Here is a 12,341-nt window from a genome sequence, read left to right as displayed (position 1 = left end):
CCACTTTCAGCTATCAAAGATACTGCCCAGGAATTCCGCCCGAGAGACCGCCCAACCTTCTCCGCTTTCAAACTCCCGCAATACTTTCTAATCTGCCACCCGACACCGCTCTCTTATCGATTGCCACAAGGCTGAACAAACAATGTGCAGACTCAACTTCAACCGGCTATGGTCCTTCATCACTCCTTTTATCCTCTGGCATACGCAGCCTCCTCCCGATATGAGTCGCAGAGGCTCCGTGGTCGATTTGACCACACAAGAACACTCCGAAACCTATGAATTGAGTCCCTTCAATGCCGAAGACGATGGGCTCATCCATTCCTCTCGCGGGGAGCCGACTACCGAAGACGATGGGCTGATCCATGCACCTCGCAGGGAGCCAACTACCGAAGACGATGGGCTGATCCATGCACCTCGCGGGGAGGCGAACTCGCTGTCAACTGAAGGTCCCCAAGACATAAATGACCAAAGCTACATGGGCTACCCACTCTCCAGGGTACATCATATCTCACAGGAGCATATCTCACAGGAGAATCTCTCACAGGAGCGTGAATCTCAGCGCAACTTGCAATATCGCGTGCAGCGACCTCTACTTGAACCGCTACCAAGCTTACCCCATGGAGTCAAGCGTCGGCATTCTGAGGATCACTCTAACTCATCACCCCCCTCGCCCTCGTCTGCTATGGCACCTGTCGACTTGACAAATCCCAATATACCACCACTCTCGACAGAGGATGCCAGCGCCAATCAGCAATCACAAAGTGTGGACAAGCCCAAAGGGTTATTGGCGGCTTACAGATGCCCTATCTGCTTGGAGACACCGCAGGATGCAACAAGCACGGTTTGTGGTAATTAACACACTTCTCCATCACTCTTCTTGTCAGCTTTTTCTCACACGCTTTTTAAATCTAGGGCACTTGTTCTGTCGCGACTGCATTCTCGAGTGTATCGATCGCAGTGACGACCGAGCCGAACGAGGCGACTCGAACAGACAAATTCGGGGTTCGTGCCCTGTGTGCCGAAAGCCTATTACCAAAAACGAAGTCGCCGGCCCTCGCCGCAGCCTCGTTCCTCTCCAATTTATGGTGACGAGCCGGAAAAACCTTGCCGTTCCACCAACTGAGAACTGATCTCTCACTCTTCCTTCATATGCATTATTTCAGCATCATATTAATGGTTCAGCCCCGGGCGGCGTTTCTCTCCAATTCATGGTGACGACCAGAAATTGCCTTGCCGTACCCTCAACTGACATCTGATCCCTCACTCTTCGTTTATATGCATTATTTCAGCGCCGTCGGACTACCCTAGCATCTCATTATTTCAGCATCACATTAATGGCTCAACCCCGGGCGGCGTTCCTCATTTCTATAAGGGTATTAGCTCTATGAATAACGATTATGAATTACGAATCTCTGCTCTTTTTTTTCTTTGACCCATTTTGATATCTGGGATCTAGGTCAAGTACTTCATTTGAACGAAAGATCTAAATTGTAATGAAATCTTCATTCTTCAGTCAACCACTCTATTTACCGTCCTTCAAAGGTTTCTTTGGAGATGAGAGCTAGTAAGTCTCAATCTTTCACATTCAGCCTACTGGTAGTGGGACATAGATTATTTCTCACTACTGGCAAAGGTACCTCTCAGTAATCTTTCTACGCTTTCAATTGCTTAATTACTTAGTTCTCGATCATGACCCGCAGGCTGGCTCTGGTGCGAGGAAGGTAGAAAACCACCAGTTGACGACGATATTCCAGTTTTGCAGATCATCGATGCACATGTGGGCTACCTCTGAGGTCATTTACATCCAGTACATACTAGCACTTGAGTACCTAACAGCCCTCATCAGATGTCCAGATGTCATCATGGGTCTAACGGCGCCTAATTCACCTTCCAAAATACCTACTGGTTATGCTGATTCCTATAGTCATTGACCGCACCTTCTTCCTTTCAGGAGAAGTAAACCATATAACTTCTGAGGTCACATGGTCTGCTCCTGGTCATGATGGAGCGCGTGTTGGTATTGGTAGCTAGTTTGGGGAGAGTGAGAGCTTCTCTCTCCTTTCCTTCCTTCCTTTTCCCTCCATCCCCCTAGTTGAGAAGAATTGAGAAGAATAGCCACAAACAGTTTCATTCTTCTCTCCTCTTTCCCGTTCGTTTTCCTGTTCTACAGTGTAGATCACTTCCTCCAAGGATTTCTTGGAAGGTATTATGAATATATTCTCCAGATCGGAGCGGGGGTTGCAATTCCTAAATGCGAATCCATCGCGCTCTAGCATCTGGGCAGCCAGTAAAGTCAGTTTAGTTTAGTTGTTTTGTTTGGGTGGGCAGGCAGAATGAGGGGAAGAGAAGGAAAATTAAAAAAAGAGAGAATAGAAAAAAAAGGTTGCCCCGGCGCGGCTTTGATCCACGAACCTTCCGTGCTCATATTATTAGAGACATTTGCATGCCAATTCCTGTGAGGGATTGTGACATAAGACGGATGCGCTTCCAAATTGCGCCACCGGGGCCTGGCTAAGGATTTAACCCGGGAATCGCATTATGACCCACGCAAATGAAGACTAAACAAGACCAAGTGTTTTGTACCTCGCTTTTTGATTTTATACCAAACGATACTAAATATTATTCTTACTTCAACAACCTTGGAATACACAAGGGGGTTAATACGGTCAGCTGGTACATATTAAAGAGAAAAGAGATGTCTGGAATAGCTCACAGTTTTACTTTGAAGGTCTTTCAAAACTAGTTAACATTGAATGAGATGGCGCTTGGTTCGAACACTAGCTCGAACACTGTTGCCCACTGACAACTTTGTATTGCTTGGGTGCCCCGGTGGTAAGTTGACGCAACCTTTCGAAGGTTGAACCTGGATCTATGGATTAACCGATATTAACCTCACAGTCGATGTCTATGTGGATATTTTTACTACTTCCGAGCGCTCCGGGGCTGGAGGTTGATAAATTTGGACATGCTTAAACGGAAAAGATTTTGGATTCTATCCATGCATTGGAAATCCCTTTGACTCTCGTCCCAGCGATGTACCTCAGTAAAAACGGATAATGTGTATAAACAACGCATACAAAACCATGAGTTTCATTAAGCGTAAGAGGCCCAGCCTAGAGACATGAAAAAGTTAGATTTTTTGGTATTGGATTAGAATTTGGAGGGACATAGAACATACCACAGTACAGGACAGCCAAATTCCTTTCATCTGTTGCCTGCTGGATCAATTCGTTAACAGTCGCGGTGACGCTGAGTGTTTTACTCAGTTTCTTTGCAACCACGGTCAAGGCTCGGTCAGCCTCGCTGGGCTCGTTCGTTGATGATTTGTCAGTTGTGCCCGGCACAACATGCAGTCCATCTCCGTTTTCCTGGTCATCTTGCATTTTCTTCATCCGCAGCGGTGAGACAGTCCAGCTGTACAGGGGATCATAACGAAGAACATCGAGAATGGTCATAATGCTGTACGACTCTTGTCGAAGTGCTTCCAGAGTAAATTCACAGCATCGCCGGAAGACGCCCTCGGTCTTGGTGATTCCAAACCCGTCGACAAGATCCCTAGTAAGTCGGAAGGGCACGACTTCCGGAACAGGCAGAATGCGTCCTTGTTCAAATGCAACACCCAGGTCAATATGGATCACTTCGCCAGTTTTTTCGTCTAACAAGATGTTGTGTCCATGGCGGTCACCGAGTCCTAAGATGTGGCCTAGAATAGAGATTGCAGCAGTACTCCTGGTATATGCAAGTCGCTTGCTGAACCAGTCATCGGGGTTGTTGAACTTCTCCATGAAGAAGTATTTCATTACTGGATGGAAGTGGTCTGTGACTTGGCGATAGGTCCTGACTCGTTGTTCCATTGATCGACTCTGAACATCGGCAATGTGTTTCCGACAGGCACTGGGCTTCATATCCTTGGGGAAGTAGCGTTGATGTGCAGGCATCAGATAATCGTGCAATGGAATCGTATTGGGTACAAATTCAATGATACCCGCATTGAGGGTCAATGGCAGCACTTTGTATGTGCGGATTCCTAAGTTTCGCTGTCGAGTTGGCTGGTGAACACTCAGGACGCTGCTCACTTGTTCAAACACTTGCTCCATAATTGCGTCTTGACGAAGGTCATCGTTTCCTCCCTTGTACTAAAAATGGTATTAGTAAATTGACGGTTAAAAGGGAGACCAGCAGTCTTACCAGCTGCTTATAATGTACGCCATTGGTTGCTATGGCTGTCACAATTTTGGGTGCGCTAACACCGGATGCGAGGGTGAATTCATTGGAAAATTTAGCGACTATAGGAACTTGGCTGTAATCCCGGTCTCGCCGGAGCTCAATCTTCATAGTCGGTGGAGGCAGTCTGTGCGTAACTGCATCGTGTCCAAGGCGCTCTCCGGTGGGGAGTTTTTTCAGAGAGATTTTGGCGCCTGTTTTGAACTTGCTATCTGGTTTGTCAACTGCAAAGCGAACGTAAGTTATGTTCATGTTATGAACGGCCACCCAGGTAGATCCCATCTTGCTATCGTTCTTTAAACGATCCACAAGATTATTTGCAGCACGGTATCGGGAGTGAGATGATGGGTCTTTTCCTCCTTTGGACTTGCTGCTGGCAAATATTTGATACATGCCGTGGAACGGGTGCTCCACACAAATTTTGTAAACCAGTCCTGTCAGCAATGACTGGAAGTCATCAGAAACATCAAGCAAGCGTGAAGAGAGCTGGTTCATAAGAGGGGCGAACTTATAGCTGGGCACCTCACTGAGGTGCTTTGAGACAGCCGAATTTGCAATTTTGCTATCGGATTTGTCTAGCCAAAGCGCACAGAATCGAAGGATATCATTGTGATAGGCATCGCTCTCTCTCAAGGCAAGCAGGTAATTCTCAAGACATTGCTGTAACAAGGCTTCTCGACTTCGAAGTAAGCGCTGGTATTCGCGATCGTCAAGATCAAACCATTGCTTAGCCTTAGAACGGAATATCTTAAGGGATTCTTTTTCTCGGCCCTCTGCATTTTTCATCATATCCTCCAGGCCTTGGAGTTCTTTCTCTTTGCGGTCTCGCAGTTGTTCCACTCGCTTGAAGTCCTCCAGGCCGTCGGCATTCAAGAGCTGCTGGTCGCAGAATGCTGCGAATCCGTGGTACACTCGTCCAGCTGTTTCTCCTTCCGCGTCACCTTTCAGTTCTTTGACTGCTGGGGATAGGTAATCTTGAAGGATCGAATCCGGCTTCTCCAGGCGAGCTTCAGCGACATGGTGGCCCTAGTGGTCTTGGATTAGAAAAACAAGTTGAAAGGAGCAGTCGAACCAAACTCACTAAAGTGACAAGCAACTCAGAGCGGGTAAGTGGAATTGCTTGTTTGTGTAATTCACCTTGGCCTTTGAGATGTTGCAACATTCGAATAGATGCAGTCATCTCGCCCTGGTCCCAGAGTACATTGGCAAGATCAAACTTTGTAACGCCATCAATGTTTGTCCCCAGAGTAGCACAAAGTTCGGATAGTCTTGAGAGACTAATGGCTGATTTCAAAGATGCTTGGGATACGGCATGCTTCCTAGTAATTTCGAGCGACTCCCGGAACACTTTTGCTTCGAGAAGGTGTGTTTGTGCAACGGTCATCTTTGTTTGCGAATTGAGTAGATCACTCTTCCTGATCGACGAGAACAACGCCTCATGCCAACTCAAAATTTCTCGAACCTCGTGATAACTAGTCAATTTAGCACCCATGCGCCGGTTGAAACATTCTTGTATAGATAGATACCTTTCAGTTTTCAGCCAGCTGCTGCTGTCTTTAATTCGCTGCCACTCGGAGTCCATTTCGTCGGGGGATCTTGACTGTATCACATCGCTCATCTCCGTCACGATTCCTAGAGCACGCATGGTATTTCTGATCTGAATTGCAGATCGACCAGTATGGGTTAAGGAGTTTAATGTCTTCAAAAGACAGTCATCGATGCAATCAAACATCTCAGGTAAAGAAGATGATGTGTTGAGGCTTTGAAAGGCACGAAACACTGTCGCCGAGGGCGACAAGTCCAACGGCGATACAGGCACATCCCATTGTTGCAGGCTCGTTGCTCCTTGCAACATATTATCGGTAGTCAAAAGTGTCTCATTTGTTCCACCTCCGGTGGATAGCATACTGTTAGCAATTCCTTGCAGGTTGGCATCGTTCAAGGCTCTCAGCACTCCAGAAGGGTTGGCTATTCCGGATATCTGAATTTCGCTATCATATTGTGCACTCTGAAATAGAAGGTTTTTGAATCCGGAGCTTTCGTATTCCAATCTCTCCACCACAGTGGTCAACGAGGAGCTTTGTTGAATCCCATAAAACAAGTCTGGATCATCCACATTCTTGAAAATGCCGTGAAGAAGTCCCGATGGCGGTTCATATTTCACGATGGACGAGCGACGTGACCCCGCAATGACCCTACTTGTCTGGATTTCGAGAAACAAAAGTGCCGTTTTTGGCAATCCACACTGATGCGCAGCTGAGGAAGCTTCTCCAAAATCGATATCTAGCCACCAATCCCGATCGACGATGGTTGACTCATCTGGCACGGGTTGATTGCGAAGGTAGAGGATACAATTAATGACGCTCCGAGCGTGAGGCATCGTCTCGTCATCAACCTTCTGCAGAATTCTTTTGAAAGCGTCAGAGATATCTTGACGAATTTGGCCTCTCTTATCTTTCTCTGCAAGTAGAACGTCATGAACGATATACGGCAACAACTGCACAGCCAGTCCAGGGATCACGACAAGAACCTTGCGCAGAGGACCAACTACCGGATCATCCAAAGAAACATTACACAAAGAAAGAGAAGCATTACGAGCCCAGTCACCCACAAGAAGCTCGGAGACGCTTGCGGTTGCTTTGGTACAAAGTTCGAGCTCTGATTTCGAAAGAATAACATCAGGACAGGAGTATGGATCCCAAATAAGAGCTTTCATCAAGGACTCGGGAATCACCTCTGTACATTCTTCGAAGTCTGGAAATTCGATGATTTTGTTGAGAATGAGTTGCAGTGTACGTTCAATCAGACCAGCTTCCACATGATTGTTGGCAGGCAGCTTCTCGCAGAGAATTTGGAGGATCGTAGCCTTGGATTGACAGTAATTGTCAATTTGCTCGTGTTTGTCGGATGCTTCAAAGAACGACGGCTGTTGTTCTCTTAGCAAGCTTTCGTCTATCTTGCCCGTAGCAGCAAACGAGCGTCCGATAAGTCGAGCTGCCCACAACGAATACTCGGGTCCACTGTCAAATCTATCAAGAGTGTGCCACAGGGAAACGACATGGGATTTTGGGTCAAGATGCACATCATCCTTGTTCAACGTTCGCTTGATCTCAGGACAGAGTAAGGATAGCACATTGTCACCAATGGATTTAGTCAACAAGGGCTTTACAGAGCCACGGTCTTTCAGCACCTCGAAGACCAACTCTTTATCATTTTGATCATTCGATAAATTTTCGAGGACTGAAAAGTCTTGTGCAAGTTTTAGAAGTTGTGAGAAGGATTTCTGGCTAGATGTACTCAAACCAGAAGAATCGTAGTTTTTGACCAAATCACAGAGCCATTGGTAAAACATTTTCGCGCTTGAAAGCACTGTTCTAAACTGACTTTCCTGTGTTGTGCTCTCAGGAGATGATGCAAAAAGCTTCCGAAGTGAGACTAGTGTTGACATGCAAATACCTGCCATGAATCCAGGAGCGCGCATCAAATATGGCTTTCCTGCATCAAGAAGATACTGAAAAATGCCCAAAACATCTTCACAGCAATGAATATCCATCAAGAATGGTCTCAAGGCATGCAATACCATCTCGAATGGGTAATCCTCCAGTATTCTCGGGCCGGCAAGACAAACTAGAATTCTGATTTTTCGAATCACAGAACACGTATGAAGCGATCCCAAAGCAGGGTGGATTGACTCCAACAGGGATCGACACACGAACGAGACTAAGGGCGGTGTCCATATTGACTCAACCTCGAATCCTGCACGCTTGCAAATAAATTCCAACTCGTCCAAAAGGTAGCGAGCTCGAAATGATGGCTGCTGGTTTGCAGATAATGAAGTCACAGAATTGCATGCGCTGGCAATTCGAGTCTGGATATCAAGCGCATAGCAGAAAGCAGATCGCTTTCCGTATTCTCGTTCAATTGAATCGCACTGGTCAAGCGCCTTGAAAAGGTTGGCTATTATTTGAGGGAACTGGTATTCCACTTGGGCCATGAATCCGTCGGCTCCGAGCAGTCTTCTCAGTCGGATTTCCATACCCTGCGACTGGCTTCCCTGATCTGGTGGAAGGCTAATATCACGAGCAATACTATAAGCCTCGGCTTTGTGGAACGATGTTTCTAAGAGCTTGAGATGAGGCTCTTCGAGAATATCTGCAAGCTCTTGTATTTCAAACTCTTTGGCACGCATCACCATCTGTCCAACGAGCTCTTCTTTAGCATCAACGAACATCTCTTTGAGACTTCCGTATCCAAAGATGCTGAAAGGCATTGAAGTAATTGGTTGAGTTTCTGTCCACGTATAGAGTATCTGGGATGCGAACAGTTGGAACAGCTGTCTCCCGTCTTCCAACCCCCGGGTCTTCGAAACAAACTTGATACATTTGCGAGCATAGTCCAGCGAGAGTGGCACATTAGCTGGAATCTCGAAAATATGGTAAACGCTTCTGCGTAGCAGAGTGTGCCATTGGGAGGCCAACAGGGACAAGGCAAACAGACGAAGTGCAATTCCTTCAATCCAGTCCGGATCTCTGGGAAGACTTTCCAGCACATCCTCGAATACTGCATCATGGTCCTTCAGAAGATACTTTTCAAAAAGAGTTGGAATATAATTGGCAACACTAAATTTGACTTGGACATCCCCTTCCTTTAGTATTGTAAATAAACTGGTCCGCGGTGACGGAAGCGATTGTTCGCTTCCGTACACAGGGCTTGTACCAAGAACCGCTTGTATCAATTCAGAAAGTATGATGTAAGTCCTGGGAGACGCTCTTTTACGAGCGAGGAGGGCTTTCATGAACCACCCATACAGATCCATGGCTGACTGATGCAAGTTATCGCTCTGGTTGTCTGTCCAGCATGCAACAAGTCCAGCCATCATATGGATGCAAAGGCCGTGAGATGCTTCACAACGTTCCATTTCATATGACTGAAGACATTTTTCTCCAATGTCTTCAATCACCTGTAGTACGTTGTCTCGTCCCATTTGTAAGCAGGCTTGGTAAGCCTTGGGTAGAACGTGGCGTGCAGATAAGAGGTCTGATTGATCTAGACTGACCAGGTACTCGGCCAGGCTCGAGTGTTTCGATAGCTCGTTGTGCGGGCTTTCGGGCTGTAGTCTGAGCAAAAGAGAGAGTTGAATTGTCAAGCAGCGCTGAAAAGAAACAATATCGGGAAACAGAGGGACGTATTCTCGATTCAAAGAGAGTATGACCTGTTCAGCATGTTGTTCTTCTTCAGCTGATGTCAGTTGATCATCCAAGTCCATAAAATCCTTGGAGATGGATCGATGTTCTTTCTGGCTCTGGCGCAGGCTTTCAAGTACACTGGAAAGGGGTATGACAAGCGGAGAAAGGCCAATCCAAACAGCGGACTGGGGGTCGGTATCCGCCACAGAAGGAAGTATAGGCAATAGGAGTTCAAGGCATGCATGCATAAAGTTGGATCCCTTTGCTGCCAGGAGGTCACATATGCCATACCATAGGGTCTCACAATTCTCCCGAATGTCTTGTATCTTTGGCACTAGTTGCTGGGGAAGACACGCCGCATAAAGACTGAAGACAATGCAGAAAGAAGCTGAGATTTGGAGAAGATCAGCAGTGACATGGTATAACTTATCTTCGGTCAACATCTTCCACATTTGTAGAAAGGCTTGCGATTTTGACCGGAGGAGCTCTATAATAACCGCATCATCAGGCTCCGCCCTAGTCTGACACTTTAAACGCCAAGTGGGGTTTCGATTCCAAAGTCCCCAGTTTCTAAAGGAGACCCCAACATTGAAAATGTACTCTAGAACCTTTTGGTTTTCGTGAAAGAAATACCAGGTCTTTGCAATATTGCTCGACTGGCCTGCTTGTGGGTGGCACGGAAGATCAAAGGCGCGGTTTGTGCATGCCAAGAACAAATTAAGCAAATCAAGCGGACGGGCAAACATTGCGAGACTAGCTGCTTGAAGCCGGTCTGTTACGACACCTTGAATAATAAAGTAAGTCATAGAAGATCAGAGCGGTGCGATCTTTGAATGCATACCAATTGACCAAACATCTCTCAACCAATTGCAAATTTGCCTGGAGGAATTCTGGATTGAGCTAAGGTTCAGTTGCGTCTTTCGCCGTGCAATCAATGACCAAAGCTCCAGGGATGAGTCAGAAATAGCAGAAGGTCCACTGAAATTAGAGGACGAGAGCAACGACCGTACAGCCTCCGTCGCTATCGGATAGTCCAACAAGTCTGCTTCCAAGATCGAGCTTGTCAACTTGCAGGCGGCCCGCGATGTGCCAGATGAAGAAAATGAACGAGTTGTGAGATCTATTGCGCTTTGCCAATGGACCTTGAAAATAGGCAGTCTCGCATCAGGGCCCCTTGCGATACTATGGAGTTTGTCCGGTTAGCTGAGCAAAAAGCATTGAAATGAGCATTTTATGTACCTAGTCAGTGCCAACATAGTCCAAGAAGAGACTGTCACATTGTCATCAAGGATATGAGGCATCAGTCGCTGCGTAATGGCCTCCTTTCTTTCAACATCCATGTCAATTTCAAGAAATGGAATCAGTTGCAATGCACAAATCCTTCGTGCACCTGTTGCTGATGTAGCGTCCCGAAGAATGTCTTCCATCGCAGAATCGACACGTTGTCTTTTGTGTGATGCTTCATCGTCTAATGCGCAGCCCGGTGATTGGTTCGCAACAGTTTCTAAAAGCTTCAAAAGGCTCGCAATGACCCATAAGACCGTCCAATTATGTTCTGAGCGAGAGTTTCCGAATCGAGGGCCATAGATTGATAGTTTATCGTCCACTGTCGTTGAATAAAGGACAGTTTCGTCGATTTGCAACTGACCTTTCTCGGGTCGCTTCACATACTCAGAATGCAATGAATCGGCCAATCTCTCCATCGAGCGCAAAAGAGATTCAGTGGGTTTCTTTGCTATCGAATCGACCAAGATTGCCATAGACAGCATCAAGGTAGCAAGGAGCTCCTCTTTCAGATTGTGGAATTTAGTGGACCAAAGACGTCGAATTACCGGGATCAACTCCAACAAAGATGATCGGACGAGTTCGGATTGATCGAACATGACTTTCCTAACGACTGTATTAATGCTACTGAATGCGAGCTGGTGTGCGTTTCCAGCCATTATGGATGGCGACTTGACGAAATCCACCAGACCCAGTAGTATGTTGTCGGCTGCAGCTTGCACAGGGGCACTGGGACTCTCAGTCAGCAGCTGCATGCAGGCTACAATCTCCTCGATAGTATTTCTATTCCCGACATATTTATCTTTATGAGTTTGGGTCGGGGTCATTCTGAATGAGGTTGAGAGGCTGTCGTTAGTACCATCCAGGGCCTCCTCGGGGGTAGAAAGATTTTCACTGCGGATGCTGAGCTGACTCTCGCCACCATTTTCTAGTTTGATAGCTGCAAGGCAGAAATCCACGAGTGTGTTCCATTCTGTGTCCCCCAGGTGCTCGGTGTGGGGAGAGTGGCGTAGCAGAGATGCCAGGCTTTTCGTATAGTCCACACTTAAAAGCTCCCATAGGCCTTCTCCAGGAATTGGTATAGTTTCAACGATATGGTCAATTATCGCACGGACAGTTTTGGTTCTTAGGTTTCGCAAAAAGGTATCGACCGCAATCCGAAGCACTGACGCGCATGTTGACAATCGGGTACTAGAAGTGCTCTTGGAATTCGATTTTTGGGCACGGTTGTAAGATGGTCTTTCTAGCGCGACAAATCGAAACAAGCATTCAAAGATTCTGTGACAGGCTTTATCGTTGAGGTCCAGTCTGGCATTCGGTGGTACATTAGCTATGGTCTCATCGCACACAGGTGTGGTCGTTTCTTACAGCTTTGAGCTTTGTTTATTCTGCTGCAGAATGTGCTTCAGATCTGGACATTTTGTCAACAATAAACCACATAAATAGCAAGATAACCGTGGGAAAGCAACAAACCTGCCAGGCCTTCATTGCGGTCCTTCTGCTTATCTGACGACAAAAACCCGAGGGCCTTGTTCAAAAATATTTCCCCCATGGTTTTTAAAGGTGCGGTAGTCTTTTGAATCTTGACAGGCCTGAACCATCTTCCCGCTGGCACCAAAACTCCCCTTCTATTATTCCATCTTCGAA

General features: G+C 46.7%; 2 protein-coding genes across 2 annotated transcripts; one reads left to right on the top strand and one right to left on the bottom strand.

The window, feature by feature from the left end:
• Positions 1-142: 142 nt before the first annotated feature.
• N7466_002211 (uncharacterized protein) lies at positions 143-1,130 on the top strand (the record flags this gene model as incomplete). Its single annotated transcript, XM_057161609.1, has 2 exons — positions 143-848; positions 913-1,130. 2 exons carry the CDS (start codon positions 143-145, stop codon positions 1,128-1,130), a joined length of 924 nt encoding a protein of 307 aa, XP_057024894.1.
• Positions 1,131-3,093: 1,963 nt separating this feature from the next.
• atmA (DNA-binding protein kinase TEL1) lies at positions 3,094-12,246 on the bottom strand (the record flags this gene model as incomplete). Its single annotated transcript, XM_057161608.1, has 8 exons — positions 3,094-3,113; positions 3,179-4,136; positions 4,189-5,250; positions 5,306-10,194; positions 10,252-10,592; positions 10,650-12,002; positions 12,063-12,105; positions 12,168-12,246. 8 exons carry the CDS (start codon positions 12,244-12,246, stop codon positions 3,094-3,096), a joined length of 8,745 nt encoding a protein of 2,914 aa, XP_057024893.1.
• Positions 12,247-12,341: the final 95 nt, after the last annotated feature.

Source organism: Penicillium verhagenii, assembly GCF_028828195.1.
Source record: "Penicillium verhagenii strain IBT 33310 chromosome Unknown utg000003l_segment0_segment0, whole genome shotgun sequence".
Lineage (NCBI taxonomy): Eukaryota > Fungi > Ascomycota > Eurotiomycetes > Eurotiales > Aspergillaceae > Penicillium > Penicillium verhagenii.
The sequence above is the reverse complement of the archived record's forward strand: the minus strand, read 5'-3'. Positions and strand labels throughout refer to the sequence as shown.